We start from the raw sequence: 24,885 nt of genomic DNA, 5'->3' as shown, positions 1-24,885 counted from the left end.
AAAAAATCCTATAAACACACTCCTAAACCTTGTGGACAGCCTTCCCAGAAGAGTTGAAGCTGTTCTAGCTGCAAAGGGTGGACCGACGTCATATTGAACCCTATGGATTAGGAACGGGATGTCACTTAAGCTCATATGTGAGTCAAGGCAGGTGAGCAAATACTTTTGGCAATATAGTGTATATATATATATATATATATATATATATATATATATATGCGTGTATGTATAGACAAATTAATATGCAAACTTTCAACACTTATTTCGTTTTCAAACCTTTTTCTTCACGGTACTTATACCATGGCCACATCTCTATCATTGGTCCTATGATACAATATGTTATAGAACCAGAAACCATTAAAACAGTTTTTAATCTTCTCTTGTTAAACGACATAATTTTCAGATATGAAAATCATACTCCAGTAGCTCCTACGTGGGTGTTTGAAGCAACTGCGTGTGTTAAATCTGTGCCTGGTGGCTGTAATATGTCGTGTGTGTAACACCCTGGTGGTGTTTGCTTTAAATGAGGGTGTCCTCAAAAGCCCATTATCGGGCAGTGCTGCAGGAGGCTGTTAGCCCTGCAGGAGAAATATTTCACAATTATGGACTTTTGTGCTTTTTCTACTACATGACCCTCACAGGACTGAAGAGAGTCCTCCATCTTTTTTATTGCCAATTACAGGTGTCCAAAAACACATTGAGGTGAATAAAAGAATAATTATCTGTGCTGAATTGTGTTAGACTGGCAGACAGAATGAAGGACGGACAGAAAGATATGCAGCAGTGAGTAAAGGTAAAACGTTTAGGTTTTTATGTCAAAGTTAAACTTCTGAGTCACAGAAAATCCCTATTGACCCCAAAGATATTATAACGGAATCAACATAGGATTTAATGAAAAACCAAAATACTAAAAATATGTAAACTTCTCTATGACTAATGTAGTCCGTTTAAATATTTCTGTTGGAGGCGAGGTAAAACTACAGCACTTAGTATTTGTAAAGCCTGATAAAAACAACAAAAGCATATTTCCTCATTTTATTTTCAGCTGAAAACATCTCAGGCTTTAGGGCAGAGAATGCTGGAGGTTATGTTTGCACTTGCAAACAGCAATACATTAGAAGTGGGCATAGACGGAGGCCAAAGAAGCCAGTAAGTCTCAGGAAAGCCATCTGACTCCTCAAACACTCAGTACCCTCCTCCTCAGTCCCTGGGAGCCTGATTAGACACAAAGCAGTCCACAGCATGGTAGCTGTCAATTAATCCTCTATCTCTGAGCCGAACAACACCGCTTGACCAGAATTTTGCTACAAAATATTATCTACCCCAGGAGGACAACTGGAAGTTAGAGTTAAGTGGATATACTTTTTATCCAATGTTCCACTTTCTAAGGCTCAGAGCTTTGCATAGAAATGGTATCTCTTGATTGTGTAATCTTTTATTGGGATTTAATGAAACTCGCCATCATAAAATAGGGACATATACATTTAACAAAACTGAGCAAAAGTAAAATCTGAAATGTTTTTTTATATTTTATTTAAAGTTTTACACAATTGCTAAAACTAATTTCTTGAAAACTCCTCCAATTTTGCTCAAAACCTTAAACACGAATCCAAAATCTATGTTTACAAAACCCCAGACTTCTCCATCATCACCAGTTCTCATGTGTTCAGACCTGAACAATGCATTCAGTTCACACGCATCAGAAGTAAAAACTGATTCCCCTCAGAGCATTCATTAGAAACCAAAGAAAACAATTCAAGACTCAGACAACAGTGCATGCAAATAACTGAAAATGTACATTGTTTATTTAACGTTAAATATATTTTAAACAAAATGAAAATTTAACAATAGAAAATAGAAAAAGAGAAAGACAGAAAACCACTTAATTGGCCGAGATTCATTCACTAACAACTTGTTTTTGTGCTGGGACTGACCCCAGGACTTGATCCACATCGTAGGCTATATTTTCTCTTGCCAAACAACGGGCATAGAACCCTCTGGTGTGCAGAACCAAGCCTTGAAGTGAAGTGTCTTGCCCGCAATAACATAGGAAGCCAGAGTTTGAACTAACAACTGCTTGGTTGCAAAGCAAACACCTGCATCCAACACCATTGTCGCCACATGTCAGATTGGACATAGCCTGAGCTATTTTGCATATGGGACCAAACTATCCATGTCTCTATGTGCAGCTTGTTAAAACATACCTAAAAAGAAATCTAAAATCTATGGTAAATTAATGCACTAATTTGCAATTTAACACATGAAATCCTTTAAGGTTGTGATTAAAAACACCTTACGTTGAGTCTAATAGCCATTTTATTTACTCAGAACTGGTCCAAGAATGATCATATCAACATAATTAACACTATATCTATCTATCTATTACACCTAAAGAAATAAACAGATTTATTCGAAGGGAACCTGTGGTACAAGATGAAGAGAGAGGAAAGCTTTTTTAAATTAGTAAATAATGCCCTGATCTGAGTAAAGTTAACCACAGATGAAAAGGGTAAAAAGACATTTTTAAGGCTTTTGGACTCTTGAGATCCATGCTAAGAGCTATTATTCACAATGATGAACAGCAGTGAAGCTTCCCATGAGTTTCATCTGATTAAAAACATGCCAAGAGTGCATTGATGACTCATCTTAAGCACTGCGTGCCTCACTTTTTTAGTTAGGAAAAATCCTCATGATTTAACAATAAGAAAGAGACAAAGGAAATATAGCCTCCATGGGAGAGGTCTCTGAAGAAAATAACTGCTGATCTAAAAGAATATAAAGACTGACTCACATTTGCTAAACAAAATAACAACATCTTTATGATGCCTAAGACTTTAAAGTAAATACTCTGTGAAATGACCAGACAAGATAAAAACTTTTGGGAAAGTTTCATTCCCTCATTACATCTGGCATGGGATAGGGCTATCATGATCCTGGTCTTAGAGTTAGGATTGGTTTTGTGATCTGCTTCTTCTGTGTCATTGGTCAGTTTGCCTCAGCTCATTATCTTCAACCCCCCCTCATGTTTCTTGCTCCTAATGTGCAGCCGTTTCCTTACAACTTTAACAAGCTGAAAAAGAGGGCCATTTCTGCCCTAGGAACTCCCCTATTATAAATTAAGAATTCTTGATAAAATGAAGAGCACAACAATAGTGAACTTCCTTTTCACCAGAATGTTGGACATCAACAGAAAGTCTTCAATGAAAAGCTTAGATTGACCACTACAGATGCTTCATGCCCACACACCTACAACAATAGGTTGTAGGTAGTACAAAAGCAGATGAGTTACTGCAACATTTAATTTTTGCTTTGGGATTAAATAATAATTTTTGAATGGAATTGAATTGAAATATTTCTATCATGATCCATATGTCATAACCATTGGTGAGGATCAGAAAATAGACAGATGTCTAAATCATGAACTTTGCTTTTTGACATAGCTCCTTCTTCAACACAAAGGGCTGGAACAGCACCCACATTAATGCAGACGAGGCCCTCATCTATCTGTTCCAGTTCTATCCTGCTATCACTCATAAGTAAGACACCAAGATACTTTTATTAAATGTTTAATTTGATGCTAAAATGGTCATCACACATGATATTTCAAGGGCAGTTGTATAGAAACCAACTCAAAAAAGTGTCTTCAAACTTGGAAACAAAGTCCAGTGGATTGTTTTTTTTTTAACTTTGTTGGAATTAATATGGCCTGGATGGCTGGCTACACCAGCATATAGAAACCATCATCATCCAAACACTACTATTAGGATGCAAAATACAATGACAGAAAAAACATAATGACAGGATTTAGATCTAAGCCAGTTAAACCAAACAATAGTTACTTATTTTCTTTTTAAGGAAACTTTCTCATGTACTAGAAGGATGTTTTAAGCTATCTTGAGGATGCTATCATTTATTATTGAAGTTCACGATTGGAGATGTTGATGTGAATATCAATGCAGTTCATCTCAAGAAGCAAGGAACACTGAAACATATTAGATCTTTAGGATAGCCTCTTAAATGATTCTGCATCAGTCTGTACCCTGCTAGTCCATGTGTTTGTGCGAGTATAATGGCATACAAGGTAAGTTTGAAAATTGTATTCTCTATTTGTTTTGCTTTAGTCTTGCATTCTGGTATTTACTTTGGATGGATGAAATCAAGAATAGTTAGTGCAGCAAAAAAAAAAAAAGGCTCAAAATTTCATGTAGATCACATCAAATGTGTAACTTGCTGACACAGGTCAATGCATAATTTTGGATCATGCAAGAATTTGTCAAACAAAATGTTATAAAACTAAATTAAGGAAAGCAAAAGTGAATATAATGCAAAAATTAAAACAAAAAAAAAGCATTATACAGTATTGCTATGGTTCTGGCTCATTTTCCTTTAAACTACATAATGGGCCACTGACCTTGAAGATGTGATCGCTGACAAGGCGGAATGATTTTGGTGAGTGTACAGAGTTGTGCTGTCAGCTCAGTTTCAGCCAAATTCAGGAAAATCGACCGCTCAGCGCCTCACTGCGCAGATGGATGATGACTGAAAGCAAACCGCAGGAGCAACCCAAAAGCTGCTTAATGCTTTCAAATGCCTGAGTCAGTCAGCATACCTGATCAGAAGAGCAAGCACTTTATTTTCTGAGGACAAAACTTCAGTTGGAAGGAGCAAAAAACAAACAAAAAAACAACTGAAGACAGTTGCAGTTGGGGCCTGGCAGAGAATCACACTTGAGGGAGCTCAGCATGTGGTTGTGTCCATATGTTTCAGATCTTAGGCAGTCACTACTGATATTCATAGAAGATTCTTAAAAAAATCATAGTTGAATTTAAGCATACAGGTTTATTTCAATAGGGCAGAAAGTAATTTGAATGTTTCTCTATTTTCTGTAACCATTTAGATTTTTTTTATGCATACTTATGTGTTAGAATAGCACAGAAAATCATTTTCTTGTACCACAATGGGGAAAATGTGGTACCAAAGTGTGGTAAAAGTGGACCTTAAAAGTGCATAAGAAATAACAAAAGAGGTGGCAGAGTTAAACAATAAACTAAATAAAGTACTGTACTGTAAAGTTTTTTTTACAAATATAAATACTCTGCAGTCACCGGAACAATAAATATTCAGTATACAGCAGTTTTACATTTTTACAGTGGTGGATATGAGAAAATAGCAGCCACACCTGCGATAAGCAAAAAGACAGAAGCATGTTATCTATACCTATTCATTTTGAGGGTTATGGGTCACAGCTATTGTGGGTTACAGCTAAAGAAACACAAAATTTTGGTATTACACAAAAACAATTTGAAAAGATTTTTAAAATAGAAATTTTATGATGCCATATGTCAAATGATAGACTATCAAAATCTATTGCAGGCAGCAGACAAGGAGGCTAACACAAAAGTCATTACAGAAAGATAAACGTCTTGAATTTATGTTGTGCTTTTCTAGTTAAACTGACCACTCCTATTTTATTTGATTTAGTGCAGGGGTCTTCAATGTTTTCCAGGCCAAGGACCCCCAAACTAATGGGGATGTGGAGCGGGGACCCCTTAATTATATATATATATTGTATGAAATTGTGTTAAATCAGACTGGACCAATTACAGATGGAGTCAGGTAATGAAAGTAATTTTACCCTGGGATAATTAAAGTATTCGGAACTGCAAAATTAGTTCCCTAAATCCATTCCTCAATCACAGGCAACAACACCATTGCCTTAGCTAAAGAGAAATAAAACACCAGACTGTTGCTTTTTCCTCATTTCAAATCATCCATCCATTAATCTTTTTGTGCTTCATCCATCAGAGTCATGGTGGGGCTGATGCCTGTCTCCAGCACTCTATGGGCGAAAGGCAGGGTATACCCTGGACAGGTCACAAATCCAGGGCATCACAGAGACACACAACCATGCACACACACACACACTCACACCTTAGGACAATTTAGAGACACCTATTAAGCCATCAGTCGTGTTTCTAAACTGTGGGAGGAAGAATAGACTGTTGCTCATTCGCCTTTTCAAATCAGTGCACATTTTCCATTTTATTTGGTCCCAGAGTTTAGGGAAAGTGGAAAGGCATAAAAATCGTCCAGTAAAATCTTCACAGTTTGATTTCAGGAGCTGTATGATCTGCTTGGATTGCAATATCCTTCAGTCAATGCAGCAATCCGCCGGGATATTTCAGAGCGGTTAAAGTTTACTTCTGCAAACAAGCTTTGAGGATATGAGGATTTAATTTTCCAGCAGGTCTTGGCACCTAGTATCATGGCTCCTCTTTCCTCCATAAAAGACATTTTATCCCAGCGCCGCGTGTCCCAAGCCCATAACATCAGCAGCTACCCCTTAGACCTTCACCCTGGACTGTTCTCCCTGCTGCCTTCTGGGAAGAGGCTTTGCAGCATTCGATGCCTGACCAGGATGTTCTGTAACAGATTTTTCCCCACCGCCATCAGACTGCTGAACTGTTGAAAAAATTCTAAATTAAGTCACACATTGAGACTCTGTATCACACTGATTACATCATACCTAATAGAACTCAACTCAAATGTTTTCTACTGCAATTTTGCTCTGTATATATTTATTTATATTTATTTTCCTCTACCCTGACCCTTCCACATCAATGCTTTTTTGCACCATGACTCTCACATTTCATCACTGTTGCACTTTATGAATGGAAATGTTCTTTTTTATTGCTTAGCTGCTGCTCATTCACTGTCGGAAAGCTGTATAAACAAAATTTAGTTTTGTGCACACTCTGTGTATACAAAATGAAAATAAAGTTTGTTTAACTTTAGTTTGTGCCTGCAAATATTAACTTCTGACTTCAGTCTAGCCTCCAGCACTCTTCTGAATCCCAGGCATCTTCTCACTCAAATACTTGACAATTTGATACCACTACAAGTGTATTATGAGGACCAATGGCCTTTCCANCTTTAGTTTGTGCCTGCAAATATTAACTTCTGACTTCAGTCTAGCCTCCAGCACTCTTCTGAATCCCAGGCATCTTCTCACTCAAATACTTGACACTTTTATACCACTACAAGTGTATTATGAGGACCAATGGCCTTTCCAATTGTCATCCTTATCAATGCCTTTGTTACTTAATCCTTACCAGGCTTTGATATTTTCTCATTATCAAGGGCCACTTCTGCTCATTCTATGTCTCATTTTTCTCATTCATAAGAATCTTTCATAAGAATGTTTCATCTCTGTATATTCCTGACAGCTCCTCTCAGTCCGCTGACATATGCTGAAAAGTAGTTTCACAATTTCCCTGAACCTAAACCTGTTCTTACTTAATCGACCACCAAGTCTCCTGGTTCACTTTCTTTCCAGAGGAATTACCAAGTACTTTCCTATATGTTTTTCTTGTAGCATTAGCTGCACCTCCTTATCATCCAGAGCCTGTCTCAACACAGATTGCTGTTCCCTTTTCAGCATCCAACACATTATCCTGTGCTCTGCCTTTGTTCTCATTGTCTTCCTCACATTAAAGTTATTCTACACATCACCATCCATTGCTGTAACCACCCATTATATAGCAGTCACTGATTTCCTTTAGGTTAAATCAACACAAGATGTAATCCACCCATGCGCTCCTACCTCTGGTCCAGCTCTCTTTATATTCCAGCTTCCTCTTGTAAAAAGTATTCACTACAGCCAAATCTATCTTATTCTACCACTATGCGTTCTTCAGCATTCCCGTTCTGGATACCAAACCTGCTCATCACCTCTGTTACCAGCCCAGCTATTGTAATCTTTACCAATCACCAATCTCTCACCTCATTGAATTCCTTCATCATTTAATCTGATTCCCTCCTGGATTTCTCCTTCTCATCTAAATCACATTCCACCTGTGGGCTATAATGACTAAGACTTTTAATGTCTAGCTTCAGACTCTTCTCCCATTCTGACACTCTTTTTTTCCTTCTTTTTAAACTCCCAAACATTCCTGACAAACTTTCTGGAAGGACTCCTACAGCATTTATTCTCCCACCTACATCATTGTTGAATAGCTTTTACCCTCCTTTTTAGCTTTTAGACCATCTACCTTTCCACTTGGTCTCCTGAACACAAAGTATGTCAATCTTCCTCCACTCCTTTGTCAGCCATTCGCAGCATTCAAAGCCCTTACTCTCAATTCTCACCTCCTTGTTTTCCTCGTCTCTCTCTCTGCCCACAGAAACAATCTCCTCTCCTCCTATTCTTCCTGTTTATTGTTTCACAGTGGCCCAGTTTCCATCATTACTCTGTCTATCACCAGCACCAACATTGGTCATTGTTCACCAAGGACCCGACTAGTCTGGAATGTTGATTGTTATTGATTTGAGTGGTAAATTTGGCAAATATTTTATGCCAGACACACAACATTTTGTGGGGCCACTTGAATATTACTCTATTTACAAAGAATGAATATTATAAACTACATTTTACTTATATATTGTCTTATTAAGATGTGCTATCACCATAAACTGACTGGCTTGGAAAGGGAGAACTCTTTAGAGTAATATTGCAGTTACTCTGTAGGAGCTGCAGAGATCCACAGCTCATGAGGAAACAATCTGTCAATATCTGGTTTATTTGGAGGATAAGAAGGCTCTGCAGGATCTGGTTCCATTTGCAATATGAAAAAAGAATGTCATAGGTAACACGTTTAAAATTTGATCATTTAAAATCAACAGTGTTTTTTGTATATTCTTGTAATGTGTCAGGGAACTCTAACAGATGGAGTAATGGCTCTGACATGTAAAATGAGGCTTAGTTTTTGTGCTTGAAGAAGGAAAAGGACGATTTCTGTGTTTAAGGATGAGCCTGCATCCCCCACATGTTGACTCCTGCGTGATCTCCTGCAGGCAGGTGTAGTTTTCTCTCACCATCCTCCATGTCTGTCTGTTTTGACCTTGTTAACGCTGCCTCTCTCTTACGCTGCAACTCCCCTGCTCCCCAAAGGCTCTGGTAATCTTCACTCTAGTGCCACAATATTTCTCCTTAAAATCTAATTTGTAGCCCCTGGTTGATTTATCGAGGCACCCTCTCCTGCCTGCAACATCGCTGCAGAGCTGGAGAAACGAGCTCTGAGAGGTGCTGTGCAGGTTAGCAGTGCCTTTGAACAAATCCTTCCAGCTTTCCTAAAAAAATTGAGGCTTTTTCTTTCCTTTCTTGGCACAGTTAGTTACATTTTGTCATAATGCGTGGATGTTTTATCTCTTTTTTTGCCAATATGTACAGTGTTGCTCAACCTCAGTACTTTCCCCACTTTCTTCAGTTTGGAGAGAAGAAGAGGTTCTGGATTTGGCAGGCGTGCGATGAATGAGTCAGGCTGTTTTTAAGAACAGGTGAAAGAAACAGTTGGTACCTTCTGCTTCCTGACAGCTGATGTATGCACATGTTCGAAAAAAGAACAGCTCTGAATAATGTGGAAAGTCCAGGGATTTGGGGGAAAAGAATGACCAGTAATGACTACACTTCTTTGCACAAAAGCCATGGACACAGAGATAAACACTAAGCATTCCTTTAATTAATTTGAACAGCCAAACCTCATGAAGCAGAGACACTAACATTGTTAGTGGGAATAATGGGGCAGGAAGAAAAAAATATATCTTGGACATGAGCCATAATAAGACAAAAAAAGGCTGACAGTCTGTTGCAGAAGCAATGACATGTGTGTGTGTAAAGGTGATATTTTCTGCAGCTGTCCTGTTTATGAAGTGAATACAAATAACCTCCACAGCACGTACACACACACACTAACACAGAACTTGTTCTCCTCAGCGCTGAGTCATTGTTCGGAATCTGTCTTTGCCAATTTAGGGAAGAATTCAGGAACAGTGAGAGAACTTTGCTCGTTGATAGTAAACACCATCAAACCCATGTGCCAAGACTAACAACATGCATCAGTTTATCTAACCTGTCCGCAGGAGGATCATAATGTCAATGAGGGGGGGNTGTCCGCAGGAGGATCATAATGTCAATGAGGGGGGATGGATGGATGGATGGATGGATGGATGGATGGATGGATGGATGGATGGATGGATGGATGGATGGATGGATGGATGGATTGATGGATGGAATCTTTAAAACGTATTCATGTCCCCTCAACTTTTCCACTTAAGTTTTTATACAAACTTAAGTGTATTTTCTAGACATCTCGATAAACAGACAAACGTGGCTATCAAAGTATTTTAGAAATACAAATTTTAAATGACTGGTGTGCTATTATTTTTCAACCCTCTTTATTCCTAAACCCCCAAATTAAATTGGATGCAACCTTTTGCCTTCAAAAATCACCTAATTAAAAAAATTCTAAAACTAGAAACTCATAAGGCTTTGGGGAAGCTTTAAGTAGAGTTTAATTATAGGCCTAAGACAATATCCCAATCTTTAAACATCTACCATATGTTAAATCCATTATCTGGAAAAGGAATTATTTTGGTCCAACTGCTATACTACAAAGGTTGAGCAAGAAGGACGTTAATAAGGGAAGCAGCCTAGAGGTATTGCATATAGAGGGCAGAGAAATTTACACTAAATCAAGACACTTCCAATCCAAACCCTGGGACGGCTGTGTTGAGAATTAAATCCTCCGTGTATGTTTTGTCTGTCATACCTTTGTGGTTTAAATTCAAGTTTATTATCTTTAATAATTGTTGAAAAAGAAAAAAAGGGGGATAACATAACTTTTCATATGGTGCAGCCAAATCAATACTGATTTGGCTGCACCAAATGGCACCATCAGAGTTACGTGCTTTGATGATCATGACCCAATCGTTCTGGTACAATTTTGCAACCTGTACTTTGCCTTTTCTTTAGTAAACAAAGAGTAGCTCTATAAAGGCCTCCAGAGAGCCTTAGGACAGCATGTGCAACCCTCAGCTCACTGAGAAACACAATGAATTCTGTGAAAGGTGAGATGATCTTCTTTAAACAGCTGGTATTTCTGCATGTGGTCTGATGGAATACGCTCTATAACTCCAACAAAACTGCTCTCTGTCACTAGCAACCACCCTCTTTGTTCTTCTGGGCCTGCTGGTTCCTGAAATCTCCAGTCAGAAACCCAAGACTCCTGAAGAAGAGGTGGCTTTTCTAAAAGTAAGGCTCGCCTTGATGAAGGATCGCTACAGGCTGTTGTGCAACCAGTACTCCAGTCTGGCAGACAACTGCTCAGCTCCAGGTATGTTCCTCCTCTAGGCTCCAGCAGATGGATGGTGATTTAGTTAGCTGTTTTACAAATTGTTTATATGATTTTAAGAGCAGCCTGCTTTAAAAAGCATTCAGGGTAACATGATAGAGAACAGGACAGCCAGTAAAATGCATAAGGCAAATGATCTTAAAAATAAAACTAAATAATAAAAAAATAAGAAGAAGAATAAGAATAAAACAAAAATAGCAACACCATCTAGTAATGTTTTTTTTTTTCATTTAGAGTGTTAATATAAACATTTTATGATCAATAATGATTTTCTGTCTGTTTCGCACATCTTAAGCCTTCTAAAGTCAAAAAGGATAGATTGCGTTTGTGTGCATCAGTTTTTTGAGTCTCCAACTGATTTTAAATTTGAATTCAACCTGAGCATTGTTGTCTTACAGCAAGATGAATCAGTCCTAGTCTAAAATCCTCCCCAAGCTTCCCTGTATTTAGATTCCTGTAGCTTCCCTCAACTCTGACCACCTTTCCTGTTGTTATTAAACAAAGGTTAAACACAGCATGATGCTGCCACTATCAGTTTTTTTCTACCGTTTTCTGACAAGGGACTGAACATTGCTTATGATATTGCTTGACATTCTTATCCTGCTTAAAAATAATCCAAACCTGATTTGTGTTTAGGTCTTCGTGCTTTCTGTTATTGATTTTTTTCTCCCTCACAAACATCTAAAGCTTCATAGAACAGCTAGATTCATGCTGACATTTAATGACACACAGATGGAGTCTTCTCAGTAATTAGGTGATAATTAGGTTGATTGGGTTAGATTTAGGAGTGAAAGAAGAAATGGGTCAGAATGATAAACATTCCCTATGATTTAAAATCTTTCCTCATGTTGATATAGGAATAAAAAAAAATGTTTTTTATTAATTGTAATAAAGCATTTATGGTAGGAAAAAAATATTCAGAAATATCGACTGGAACAGATATTTGTTTTTGGTTTGGAAAAATATATATACTTTATTTACTTTGTTATACCAGTTTGTGGCCAATGAAAACTGACATAATTATCAGATCTTAAACCTGCAGATAATTCAACATCAGGTCAATTTTGTTCTGAATGTGTGGGAAATATAAACAACTGTGGCATCAACATCCATACAGAGCGAAAAAATGGCATCAGTAATAATAAAACTGAAGTTATGAATGCAAGTTATACTGTTAAACAAACCTTTAAGGTTTCTAAAAGAGAACCTTAAAGGTTTGGTGGAGGATTTTCAGGAATTTTTGAAAAGACTCTCCACATAGAAAAAAAAAAGCACAACCCTGTACCCTCTACAGAGAGGGAACGCCTATTAAATGCTTGTGAGACCATGCATAAGCCCATTTCCCCTCGTGCACGCTCTGTTTAAAATGTGTTGTTTGCATTGCTCATACAAGCTTAATTTCCAAAAGAAGATTTGCCATTTTTCAACTATGTGAAAATGGGGACGAGCACATAGGACGGCCTTACATAAACTTATCACCAGAAAAAGAAAAGAAAAAGAACATCCTCCGCTATACCTTTAAGTTGAACACAGTGCGGTCTAATAGAAAAGTTACTTTAAAAACCAGGCCATTGCTCGGTCTGACAGGTTGAAAACCTCTGGTATAAGATGTCATGATTGCAACAAGTTTTTGCAAATATACATATAATGTTCAATACAGTGCTACTTTACAAGCCTTTTTTTTGTCCAAACAGCCAAAGACTGCAAAGAGTGTCCTGAAGGATGGCTGCAGGTTGAGGATCAGTGCTTCCACCTGAACACTGACAAGCAAGATTTCTCTACCAGTGCTGAGAAATGTAAAGATATTGGAGCCCATCTCGCCATACTCACTACAAGAAAACAGCATGTAGGTGCTTCTGTTCAGTGCAAGCCTATATCAGAGTTGCATTGTGGGATGATTACTGATTGTTTTGGGTGAAACGGTTTGTAGGAGGCTGTGGAAAAAGAAGGCAGGAGGATTGCAGGGACATACATACACTACTGGATTGGACTGAGTGACATTGAGACTGAGGGGGACTGGAGATGGGTGGACAACTCAACGCTAACAACTGCGTATGTATTTACACCAGAAAAAATGTGTTGTCTTAGGCATATCCATTACACATTTATAGTATTTGTTACATATAGTTTGATGATTTGCTGCCATCAATAATAAGATTTTTTGCTATATAAGATACATGTCTTTATATTTGGTACACTTTATATACCAAACTAAATCTATTGCTAACAACTTCAGTAAAAAAGATGCAATTTTAACATGAGGATTTCAAGTCTTCAGGGAAAAAAGCCATTTAACTCATCCCCACTCTATCTGAAATATAATAACCTTCCTAATGAAATCATTTATTTACTGTTTGTTTTACTTTTCAATATTTTGGATTACCTTGATGAAAAAGGAAACCCCTGGATACCTCCAAAGCTGTAGAATAAATAAATTGCTTAAAGAGCACCTTATCTGACAACATCAAGTAGGTTAAAGCTCTATGACATCAATCAGCAATCTAAAGAAATTTCAGAATACATGCTATGTACAATATTGAAGTAGAGCAATGATTTAAGTCACCCAAAAAGGCCACCTATGAAAGGTTAAAAAATTTACTGTAATGATCTGGTCATTTTCTGTGCATCTTATCTTCTATATGAAAACAATTCTGAAAAGATTGGATCAAATTTATTCCACAGCAACGCAAATTAACCATTAATAGTGTTCAAGGATGCTTGACGCAGTTGTAGTCCTCAACCAGTTATTAGTCAGTTTCTTAATTAGGGCTGGGTTAGTTATAGAAAAATAAATGTGAAGAAAATGCTTTTTATTTATGAAGAGATTTTCAAATTGACGTTTTTGAGATGTTTTTCAAATTATGATCCAAAAATTTGAAGTTTGACCCGAGGAAAGGGGAGAAATCCTGTAAATAGGCATTAACATTTCACAGAATTGCATCTTCATCTTACTGCTGAGTAGAGTAAAAACCGAAAATGTTAATTAAAAAGTATTATTTGGCACAGATTTGAATGTTTTCAGTTCTTGGGGGTTGACAGATTAATTATGAAGCGGCTGGTTTCATGTCTTAGGCTATATTTATAGACTGGGTACAAAAAAGAAGGGAGGAAATTAAATCAATGCCTACAGCAGTCTGTTTTAGTGTAAAAACTTTCTATTCCTCACAGTTTATTCTAAATACTGTGAGAACCAGACTCTTTACTTATTTAGTTGCTGTTGTAATGCCAGGAAATAATATCGAGCCAGATTCAGCTGACACAAGTAGTGTGCATTTAAAAAGTTTATTTAAAAGTAAATTGTATGTTGCAGGAACAAAAACTGATTGGAAATGGATTCACTGTGTGGAGGAGAACAGGGTTAATGGCTGAGAACAACTCACTGGTGTTGAAATGCACTGAATGAAAGCCACTAACCCTCTCAGAAGCCGAGAGGTTATTCAAGCTCTAAAGATTGACTCCTTTTGCTCCATTCAGATGATTCAGGTCAATGACTGACTTATCCAAATCCTGACAGGGCTAGACAGAGCTAAGGATAGGGGACGTTGTAGTTAGCCTGGGAGTCATGCACAGAAGAGCTGTCCTCATAGCAGAGCTTTCCAGAAAGTTGAGATCAGGAACTAAGGTCAAAGATGGATTGATGTTCTACTCGCACGAAACGGCTTTCAAAAATCTGGCAGTTATCCTCTGGGAGAGCCATGAATATATACATCTCCTCCCAGGAGCTGCAACTTCTGAGCTGTGTCCGAACGTCTGCCCTAACCATTGCTCTAACTGCCATTTTATATGAGTGTCCAAAAGCTAAACATTTCTCACAATGCAGCTTGAAAAGTAGTGCGCATCCTTGGTCCCTAGATGAGCAGATATATCCCAGAATGCGAGTGTTCTCTTCGCAAAGCATCATGGGATTCGCTTTGGGGGCGAGAGAGAACAAAGATGGCACAGACACCATGCGGGGACCCGGAGTCATGTGAACAATGGGGATCGAAAAATGGTGATCATATGTCCGAACGGTCAGCTAACTGAGTTCACTATAAAGTCCACTATATAGTCCCTGCTCTATATAGTGATCGAGGGTTTAGGGGTTGAAGTGGACATTAGGTTGGACGTCGTGGTCATTGGAGCTGCTGCAGGTGTAGCTGCTCAGACCTGATTGTCAGTGCTGCACAAGGAGCACAGTGACACGGCAGCTTCGCAGGCAGGAACAGACTAGGATCATTACAGTTTTGAGTGTTATATTCTTATAAAAAACCTATTTTGAACATTGATGGCCTCAGAATAACTGTAAGGCGTGACATAAATTCATATTAACATGAACAAGAAAAAGAAACTTGCCTAGAGAGATAAACTTCTAAAACCTGACAAGCTTCTTAAACCTGCTTGTAAATGCTGTATTCTTTGTGCAGGATGCATCAATTAGGATTTTTGTCACCAAAAGTGATCCCAGACATTTGAAGTTGACTACTTCCAGACACTTAGTCCCAGTATCTTCAATATATCATTGAATTTAATCAAATTATTGCCTTTTAATGCTTTAATGATTTATTTTTTTCTTGAAAACTGTGCAGCTTTAAATTGCTTTATAACAACTAAAACAACAGCAGTTAATGCAGTCTCATCTTTGCTGTTAACATCATTGTAAGGGATGAAAGATACTTAGATTGTTTAGAAAAAAATTATAATCGACTATTATTATTCAAAAAATGGTTGCACAAACATGGCTACGTGGCTGAGAATTAAAAAATCATAGCAACAGGTGTTGGAAGTTAAGTTTAGCTGAAGTCATGATGAAGATGTTTTTTTTAAATTGCCCTTATCAAATCCGACATGAATCAAGTGATAACGCGAAAAGTCTACATTACCCCTTAGACAGAAATAGAAAATAGAATGAGAGTAGAAAAAGGGTAAAAATGGGCGACTATTTGCAAAGAAGACATTTGCAATTTACTTTTGTAAGACTATCTGCAGCTCACCCACACAAGGAGCATAAGTGACTCACAAAATAACACTGATGTTTTGTTTTTACAGACTTACGTCATATGTATCATGTAGGTCATACATGCTGTGAAGCATAGAGTAAGACGCCCACGCTAGATTAATTTTGTGCAGGTTTACAAGAATAACTTTAAAATGGATATGATTCTTTTTCGAAACAACTGATTTAAAAACATACACAAGGATTAGGATTAACAGACAGAGAGGTGTTGTTACTGTCATGATCTTAAATGATATTTTCAGTGCATAAACAGTTAGCAAACATTTCAATGCTAAGATATACAGGCTAAATGATGCTTTAGCTCATTGGGTTATTTAATTATGTGATAAATATGAGTAGCTAGGGAAAAATGTTTCTATAAACCTCATGGTGGCGCCTGGGAGTCATTCTGCGTTAGTGTTTCTAAATCTGAATACATATACCTGCTATAATGTCACAGATCTTCAGATCCTCTTAGGATGAACCTGATGAGCATTGCTCCTTGTTAATATAATTCATAAACCTTCTCAAACTCATTCCTGTTATCTTCTCTGTTATGTTTGCAAAGGTTCTGGGACCCTTACAGAAGAGAACCAGACAACAATCAGGCCCAAGGGCCAGAGGGGGAGGATTGTGCAGTGGTGGATAGCTACACTCAGAAATGGTACGACGTTCCCTGTGAGTTCACCTATCCTCGGATCTGTCAGAAAGCCGCCAACCCGCTGCTCTGAGACCCAACCGCACCTCTGGAGCACCCCCGACTAAGCTGCAAATGTGACTGATCCTTTATTGAAAAGCTTTAATATACATTTGCAATATTACAGTTTGTCTTCAGCTTTTAATCAACATCTTTATTCTGTCCAAACTATCCTGTTTCTATTTTTAAGAAATAAAGTATCACCTTGTGTGAAGAAATAAAATATGTTCAGTATTTTTTTTTAAATGAATAACTAAATAAAGAAAAGACAATTAGATATCAGTGGAAATATAGCTGAACCAACAAGACACTGAACAAAACAACAAAAAATCTCACAAGCACAATGTTAGCATAGATAAAATTCACAATATTACAAATATATTACAAAGTAAGTTCAGACTTCTGACTGTGAGAGGATATAAACAACATGCTTTTTAACACTAAGTCAACTAAAATTTGAAACATTAGAAACACAAAATACAGAATCATTATCAGTACAGTGCTAGTAGAAGGGAAGATCCAAAAACAATAAATGATCTGGGAAAGGCTAAGAGCAGTTAATCATTACAGAAAAACAAAGACAACCTTTTTACAAGAAATTTCAGGAGTCACTAAACTACAAAACTTTTAGGGATCAAAATGCTCTTCAGTAGAAAGAAGGATTAAAATCAGATTTGCCTAAAATCATTTTAAAATACCCATAAAACAGTGCACATACAAAGGTTATTTAAAAATTAAATGTGATCCTCAAAAACCAGCATCAATTCTGTTTTTTCTTTTTGGATGCAGTCCGTATGTTATTATTTCATTTATATACAGTCTCTGCTTCTTTTTTTTTTTATGAAGAAAAGAGTTTGAGTGCGTTTCCGGAGGAACTTATTCTATCTACATTTATAAAGGTTGTCCAAACTCATTTAGAAATGGTGGTTAAAAACTCCTGGTCTGTTTCCATTTCAAAACAAGCTTCTCCTACATTTTTAGCACCCCATAAACATATGACATTCAATTAATGGATTTTTATCTTCATCTATAAACCAGCTGTGAGTTATCCTCATCAATATAGTTAGATTTTTTGTATTTGTTAATTTTAATGTATTTTATTAATTAAAGATCTGAAATTGTGCTATTTTCCCTTCAACTGAGGCTCTGATCCTTGTTAGCAAAATAAGTAACATAATGAACACAGTTGGCCAAATTAATAACAGGTCACCTCTGGATGAAACAAAATCAGTTAAAAGATCTGCACAAAAAATATATGTATTTCAAATCATTGTTTGGAAAAGTTGATTAAAAAATATTTCCAAATTTACAAAATGGGGAAAAATGGTTTATATATATACAGCTTTAAAATTTGTTTATCTTATATTTTTATTTTTACAACCTCTTAATGTTTCCTTCTCTTCCAAACTCATCCAGAACAGTCGATAAATGTAAGGGTCCATCTGGGACAGACATGTATTTGTTTGCATGGTGCCCTGGGGTCTTATCATGAAAGTCCTGATTATTAGGCCTTGAAGAATCCCTTTGGTTTGGGGCTGAAAAAGAAACAACATTGTTTGAATTAGGAAAGATATTAAATATCAAGATATTATTCATTCATAAATGTTTACTTATTTGGGAGTGAATGTACATATTATTGCCATCCTGTTAATCCAGGAAATGCTTAGCTCTTACTTTTCGCACTTGCAGAGTCGATGCCTGAAATTTCTGATCTTCCTCTGAGGAGAATTACAAATACATGACAGACGGTGAGATTTCAATCAAGATAAGACCAAATTCAGGTTTGATCCACCTGAAAATATGGAAGATTTTAACTGTACCTGTCTGCGCCGGAAAAGGGTGACAGAAACTATAAGGAGGAGGATCAGGATGACTGCAGCGCCGCATATGGTCACCACCATCCATGCAGTCAGGATGGGATCTGTGGAGAACAGAGAATCAGAGTCATTAAACAGTATTGAGTAGATACAAAGAACAGGACAGGTAAAACTAAGTTTCTGTTTTAATGCTCTGTGGCCACAGGTTCATAACCATGTCAGATTTCTGCTCTCGCTTCCTGTGCTCACCGATCTCCAGTATTATCACAGCTGACGTCAGTGTCGTGGCGTTCTTCTGCAGCTCACACCTCCACTCTCCAGAGTCCGTTGTGCCCACTCTTGGTATGGTATACAGAGGGTCAGATGAAAGCTTGGCTTTCCCCTGGGAGGATGTCTTTGGAGGGAACCACTGCACCTTAATGTCGGCATCCAGGGTTCCACCAGTGGAACAGGAGAGGTTTAGGTGATTACCTGAAATTAGCTTTTTTCCTGGGGAGGGGATGACTGGAGAGCAAAGGAAAAGTAGATGAGTTTCATATGTTTAATTGCATTTTTTTGTAAGTCTCTATCACTTATGAACAAAATAATTGAGGCTTTGTTTTTGCTTACTTTTCAGCACCTCTACAAACACAGTCCTGGTGAGAACAATGCCATTTGTAAATGTTATTGAACAGTTGTAGCTCCCTCTGTCTTCTTCTTTTGCCGGATTTCTGTACAAGGAAACATTTCCTTCCTTTGTGAAGTTCTTAAAAATCAGTCCTTTTTGCGGTCCCTTTTGTGCCCACGGTCCATTCTTCAAGGTCAACAAGACAGTTTTATTGCCATCCTTTTTAGGGATGAAAACCCATTGGATTTCCTTGATTTTACTCAGTATTTGTTTCAAAAACTTATTGGGAGTAATCAAAATAGACACTGTAAGGGGGAGGTTTGTAGAAGTGTAGAGATGTTTGGATTCAAAAGAGAAATCTAAAACAGAGAAGAAGATATCTAAAATAATTTAACTCAAAATGCAAGTAGACCACAACAGCATAAAATAATGTGTTCATGGCAAATAACTCACCTACAACAGAAACAGAAAATTTGAAACTGCGAACTTCTTTTACGACACATGTCCACTCTCCGTTGTGTTGGCTTTCGGCTTTCTCATTAAATTCTCCTGTTTTTGTTTCTATGCCTGATGGTTTTATCCAGTAAGTCTGGGTTTGGGTTTGACCTTCAACTTTGCAGCTCAGAGATAAAGTATCTCCAGGTGTCACTGGTGAATCTCCTTTCATGCTCACTAATACGACAAAAAAGACAGATTGCACATTTAAGAAAATCTGAATCAAAATTCTTAAAAGGAACCCTTCAATAAAGGATCATTTCAGATACTCTGCAGTCAAGTTTTTTGTTGGACCTAGTAAATTAAAAAGTGATAAAAAAAAAAATATTATTAGACTGACTATAAGATTTAAGTTAAAATTTTAATTTAGAGCAACACATTGTAGAAACATTTTAATATACAGGTTATATTATAGAGTTGAATGTGTTTTGGTTCTTACCATCAACTTTAATCAGCTTAAATGTTCTTGTTTCTTGGTAATTTAAAGCATTTTTAACTTTACAGATAAATGTCCCTATGTTTTCCTGTTCGATGTTAGAGATGGTCAGTTTCCCTTTATTTGCAGACAACTTGCCTTTCCAGATATCTGTAAAGAAAAGTTGACAAAAAAATAAATAAGTATGGCCAAAATAACCTAAATTTCTGTGCATTGTAAATATTTTTCTTAATGATTAACTGCAAAAAAAGAAAAACAAATAATCCTCTTTGATGCACATATACATCACTCACCTGAATTAGATACAGAATTTCTACCTAAATAATTATTGTCAGCAATCCCAGGTTCGCTCTCCGTTTCAAAGAACCACTGCACATAATAATTATCTGGGATTCTGGGCATTTCAAGCACAACCTTTTCTCCAAGACGAACATAAATGTCTTCATCTGCCCCTAAGAGAGAAATATAGCTTAGAGTTAATATGCAAAATCAAAATGCATTTTAAACATTTTAAAAGAATCTGTAATGGGTGTTTCCTACCATATGTCTTGAGGATGGTGGTGAGAAAGGCCAAGAACTGCAGAAGGATCTTCATTGTGGTGTCACACCTAAACACGGTAAAAAGAAGAAAAAAAAGAGACATCATTTTGTGGTGTTTAACTGATCGTATAATTTTAAAAGCACAATAGATCACAAGTACATAAATGATAAATATGTGCTATTAATTTGAAAGGTAAATCACAATATGCACAATGCATACATACAGCTAGGAAGTATATTAGACATGGAAAAGTAGCTGGAGTACAATAGTTTCCATACAAAAAAGCGCAACATATCCAATACCCAGATTTCAACAGAGAAGGTCTATTTATGCCTAAAAATAGTGACCTGAACATCAAGCTGTGTAAAACAGCTATGGCCTTTTTTGCGCCAAATGTCCTAAATAGATACATAAGCAGGGTGTATTTGAGTATTTTAAAATTAGTAACCAACTTAAGTACTGCGTCACCTCAAGTTTTATTATGTTAGCACATAGTTTTTTTAAATCACACTTTGAAATAAAACAATATACACCATTAAGGCCAAAAAAATTAATCATATTAATCTTGATTAATCAATTTTTGAAATAATCATAATTCAGTAATCCATTAATCATTAAATGGAGTGTAGAGACTCTAAAACATTCCTTTAGCTGACAGAGCAATGCACTTATGGCAGTAATTATATCCAAATTGTAAAAAAAATATGTAAACATTTTGCATTTAAGATAAAAAAATATATATATTTGTCTGTCAATATGCTCCATCGAGAACTCCTCAAGTTTTACCTGGTTTAATTTAGTAAAAAATCTTCTTTAAGGAACCTTTGACTATTAATCAATTAACTGGAAAAATAATCAACAAATTAATTGATTTGCAAAATAATCGTTAATTGCTGTCCTACACACAATACACGCATAAAAAATAATATTTATAAAAAACTGAGTTGATGTGTCAAACAAAAAGGACATTCAGCGACACCTTTGAGAGGAATTATCTTTTCTCTTTTCAAATGTATATGGTATTCGGAAGAAGGGTCGTGATTTCACCCTATGCTCATGCTTTCATTCACATTAGGGTAAAAAGTTAAAGGAGCAACCCAGTGATTGCGGTGGTCTCAGATTTTGAGAGATTTGAAAAGATAAAAGAGGAAATGTTCAGAGACATGAGAGTAGGCGGTCTGTGGTGGGCTTCAGATGAAAATAAGCAGGCAAATTTGGAGGGGAAGAGGCACACAGAGAGCGTATGCTGGGTTGTGGTGGGACTTGATTTAGTTAAGGTGCAGATTCTTATCCCAGTCTTCTCCTCTCCCCTTCCTCCCCCTCTGCCTCTCACACCCCCTCTCTTCCTCCTCTGTTCCACGAAAGACGGATCTCTCCACGCTTGAAGGGAGAAAAAAGAGAGACCACAGCACCAGCAGCACATACAGACTGTGGTTTGAGTTACATTCTTCTCTTTTATACTTGTTTGAATTTTCATCTTACTTTCATTTCTCTTTTACTGTTCAAATTCTGTGCAAAAAATGGTTTTAAATTTTTTACATCAAAAAATAAGTGCCACATTCCTCCACAGCTGTCATTAGTGGGGATCAACAGGTTGTCCAAAAAAAAAAAAAAGAAATTAAAATCTTTCTGGTACATGAACCAAAATACTTTATTTCAACTTTACTTGCTTTGCATGTTTTGTTTTTTTTTGTTTGTTGTTTATAGCTGTTTAACATTCAATTTATGAAAACTGTAAAGTTCTGTGTAGTTTCAATTAAACCCATGATAAAACAACAAAGTTTGTTTGAAATTACAACTAGACAAATAATATATTTGAGCTAAATATTACAATTTTACACTTTATTTGATTATTAGTGAATATAAAAGAGTTCAGTGTTGCTGATGGATAATACTCTGTATTGATCTTTTTGATAATTCTAGCTTTAGTTTATCATAGATATTAATGTATGTTTACTTGTTTAGCACCACTTTGCAACACATCTCCTCCTAAGGCTCCTAAAGAATTTTAATGAATAAATACAAATTCAGAGTCCAATACATACATAGAGCAGTTATCAGACACTGCATTCCAGCTCAATTAATAAAGTCAAATCAACACTTTCACATACACACACACACACATACACACACACACACCGTCTGGTTTCACTATTCTGGTGTGGACTTTCTATTGACTTCCATTCATTTTTAGGAGAATCCTACAGCCTAACTGTGACCCTTATCCTAAACCTAAACATTATACATAAACCTTATCCCAACCTAAACTCTAAAACAAACAGCATTTGTTCCCATGGCAACCACACATTGGTCCCCACTAGAGCACTCCATCCCCACAATGTGTTAAAATATGGAAAATGGTCACTATAATATAAGAAACACACACACAAAACCTTTATATATATATATATGTATATATACCCATGCTTTGCCCTCCTTTGCGATTCTTCTGCTGTTGATCTGCTCTGGGCGCGGTCCTTACCTTTAGTCAACTTGGAAAAATTACACCAGCAGAAAACTCTACATTTACTGAACATTAAAGCCATTTTGGTCAAGTCAGTTATACCTCGAGGTCAGTAGAAGCAATGGGCCTTTTTTTTTTTTTACAGCATTAACATTTTTGTAGCATCACTGATTGATCTTTTAATGGCCATGTAAGAGTAATTCTTTTCACACTTACGCTCAGTTCAGTTTGATGAGATGGTTTAAGTTAATTTAGCGTTGCTGATGTTTTGCGAGTATATACTTAAGCCTTCACTTAAACAAAACGTTTCTTTCTTCCAGGAAATAAGAAGGCCATTTCTTGAAATGTATTTAAAAGTTATAAAAAGAGTAGGCTATACATTTTAATGAACAAAATGTATCTTTCTACTTATATATACATTAAAATGGGATATAAACCCTCCAGAATAATGAATGAAAAATCTTATTTTTACAGCAATAAAGTATAATTACTGGCTATATTTACATGTTTCCACTGGTATTTTGATTACTGCATCATTGCTCATCATTGCCATTCAACTTTTTGAGGTTAGGAGACCTTCTGCTATCACCCTATTCTCTACAGATTTTCCATAAATCCTAGCCTGAACTCTAAAAGAACAAAACCAAAACACATGATTTGACTGCCAGTCTGAAGAAGCAAAATTATTTAATGCAATTAAAAATATTTCAAACTTAAAACTGCGGTAAGAATAATTTCAGCCTTGATTGTCAAAAGCATAATGTTTGGATTTAATTTCTTTGAACAGCGGGATAGTAGATTTCAGAGTACATGAACAAGAAGTTACCTGGATCTATATCTAAACAAAAATCAGATCATTTGTCTATAGATAAATGTCTCTAGAACTGTAAAAGCACAAAAAAACACACAAAAAACAGTAAATGTCATGATTTACATACAACTCACAAGAAAACATTTAGTTGTCTGCTGATATCTAAGAGTGTGAAATATAAATGTAGAGTGCAGAGTGGTACAGCTAAGCTAACGTTAAAACTCTCTGCACCTGTGAAAGTTTAACCCAGAAACCACCATGATCATATCAGCAGCAGGATGCAGCTTCAGATCTACTGATGAAGAGGGGGGGATGGGATGATGAGGGTCATCAAGGCAGAAAGGTGAAGAAAAACGCAGGGCAGGCAATGGTTCATTCTTTACTGACGGAGATCTGTTTGTTTCTTGGTTTAATTGGTAGTTTTAAGTCTAAGTTTTTGCTTTATTTAATAAAAGGTAATATTTTGACTGAATTATACTCGTTATTATAACAGAAAACAGAAAAATAATCTTAGAATTTTGCTCCACAGACCCAATAAAGGAAGAAAAATCTTCAACATGAAAGTATGTTCATTTATAATAAATACTTTTAATGAGCTTTGCCAGTAGTTTTATTATTTAAATACCTTGTTGGCGCAGATTATGAATTTTATTTTGTTAGACAGGCGATGATATATTTGAAAAACTGCATAGAGTTAAATGATACTGTGAACAAAGGTTATAAATGGGTTCATACAAAGTAGCTAAATACTAAAATATAAATCCCGATTTTTTTTATTTTACCAAAATGCACAACATTTACAAACAGAGCGGCAGTAGCGCTCATTGTAGGGGTCAGTGTCCAATACTGTAAATGT

At 36.5% G+C, this 24,885-nt stretch overlaps 2 protein-coding genes and 1 long non-coding RNA gene across 3 annotated transcripts in view; 1 reads left to right on the top strand and 2 right to left on the bottom strand.

Annotated features, from left to right (window-relative positions):
* Positions 1-9,285: 9,285 nt before the first annotated feature.
* LOC107082160 (C-type lectin domain family 17, member A-like) lies at positions 9,286-16,964 on the top strand. The gene is made up of 6 exons (XM_015370689.1): positions 9,286-9,336; positions 10,811-10,905; positions 10,998-11,171; positions 12,884-13,035; positions 13,120-13,241; positions 16,730-16,964. Exons 2-6 carry the CDS (start codon positions 10,890-10,892, stop codon positions 16,890-16,892), a joined length of 627 nt encoding a protein of 208 aa, XP_015226175.1. The 5' UTR covers positions 9,286-9,336; positions 10,811-10,889; the 3' UTR covers positions 16,893-16,964.
* LOC107082188 (carcinoembryonic antigen-related cell adhesion molecule 2-like) lies at positions 16,935-20,615 on the bottom strand. Its single transcript, XM_015370727.1, has 8 exons — positions 20,507-20,615; positions 20,217-20,363; positions 19,736-19,954; positions 19,285-19,662; positions 18,925-19,179; positions 18,679-18,779; positions 18,533-18,576; positions 16,935-18,393 (listed from the first exon to the last, which is right to left on the bottom strand). The coding sequence occupies exons 1-8, from the start codon at positions 20,613-20,615 to the stop codon at positions 18,363-18,365; spliced, it is 1,284 nt and encodes a 427-aa protein (XP_015226213.1). The 3' UTR covers positions 16,935-18,362.
* Positions 20,616-20,722: 107 nt separating this feature from the next.
* LOC107082161 overlaps positions 20,723-24,885 on the bottom strand; it is a 21,448-nt gene continuing 17,285 nt past the window's right edge. Inside the window, exon 3 of the long non-coding RNA XR_001481124.1 lies at positions 20,723-20,821. This is a non-coding gene — a long non-coding RNA (uncharacterized LOC107082161). The remainder of the gene's footprint in view (positions 20,822-24,885) is intronic.

This window comes from Cyprinodon variegatus, unplaced genomic scaffold (genome assembly GCF_000732505.1).
Source record: "Cyprinodon variegatus isolate N-32 unplaced genomic scaffold, C_variegatus-1.0 Scaffold48, whole genome shotgun sequence".
NCBI lineage: Eukaryota > Metazoa > Chordata > Actinopteri > Cyprinodontiformes > Cyprinodontidae > Cyprinodon > Cyprinodon variegatus.
The sequence above is the reverse complement of the archived record's forward strand: the minus strand, read 5'-3'. Positions and strand labels throughout refer to the sequence as shown.

Bases quoted from the DNA above. Each gene is read 5' to 3' on its own strand.
- LOC107082160 (XM_015370689.1), top strand. The intron at 11,172-12,883 runs GTATGTTCCTCC...TTGTCCAAACAG, and splicing joins AGACAACTGCTCAGCTCCAG to CCAAAGACTGCAAAGAGTGT. The intron at 13,036-13,119 runs GTAGGTGCTTCT...AACGGTTTGTAG, and splicing joins TCACTACAAGAAAACAGCAT to GAGGCTGTGGAAAAAGAAGG.
- LOC107082188 (XM_015370727.1), bottom strand. From the start codon at position 20,615: ATGCCCAGAATCCCAGATAATTATTATGTGCAGTGGTTCTTTGAAACG. The intron at 19,180-19,284 runs GTAAGCAAAAAC...TTTGCTCTCCAG, and splicing joins GTTTGTAGAGGTGCTGAAAA to TCATCCCCTCCCCAGGAAAA. The intron at 18,780-18,924 runs GTGAGCACAGGA...TGTTCTCCACAG, and splicing joins TGTGATAATACTGGAGATCG to ATCCCATCCTGACTGCATGG.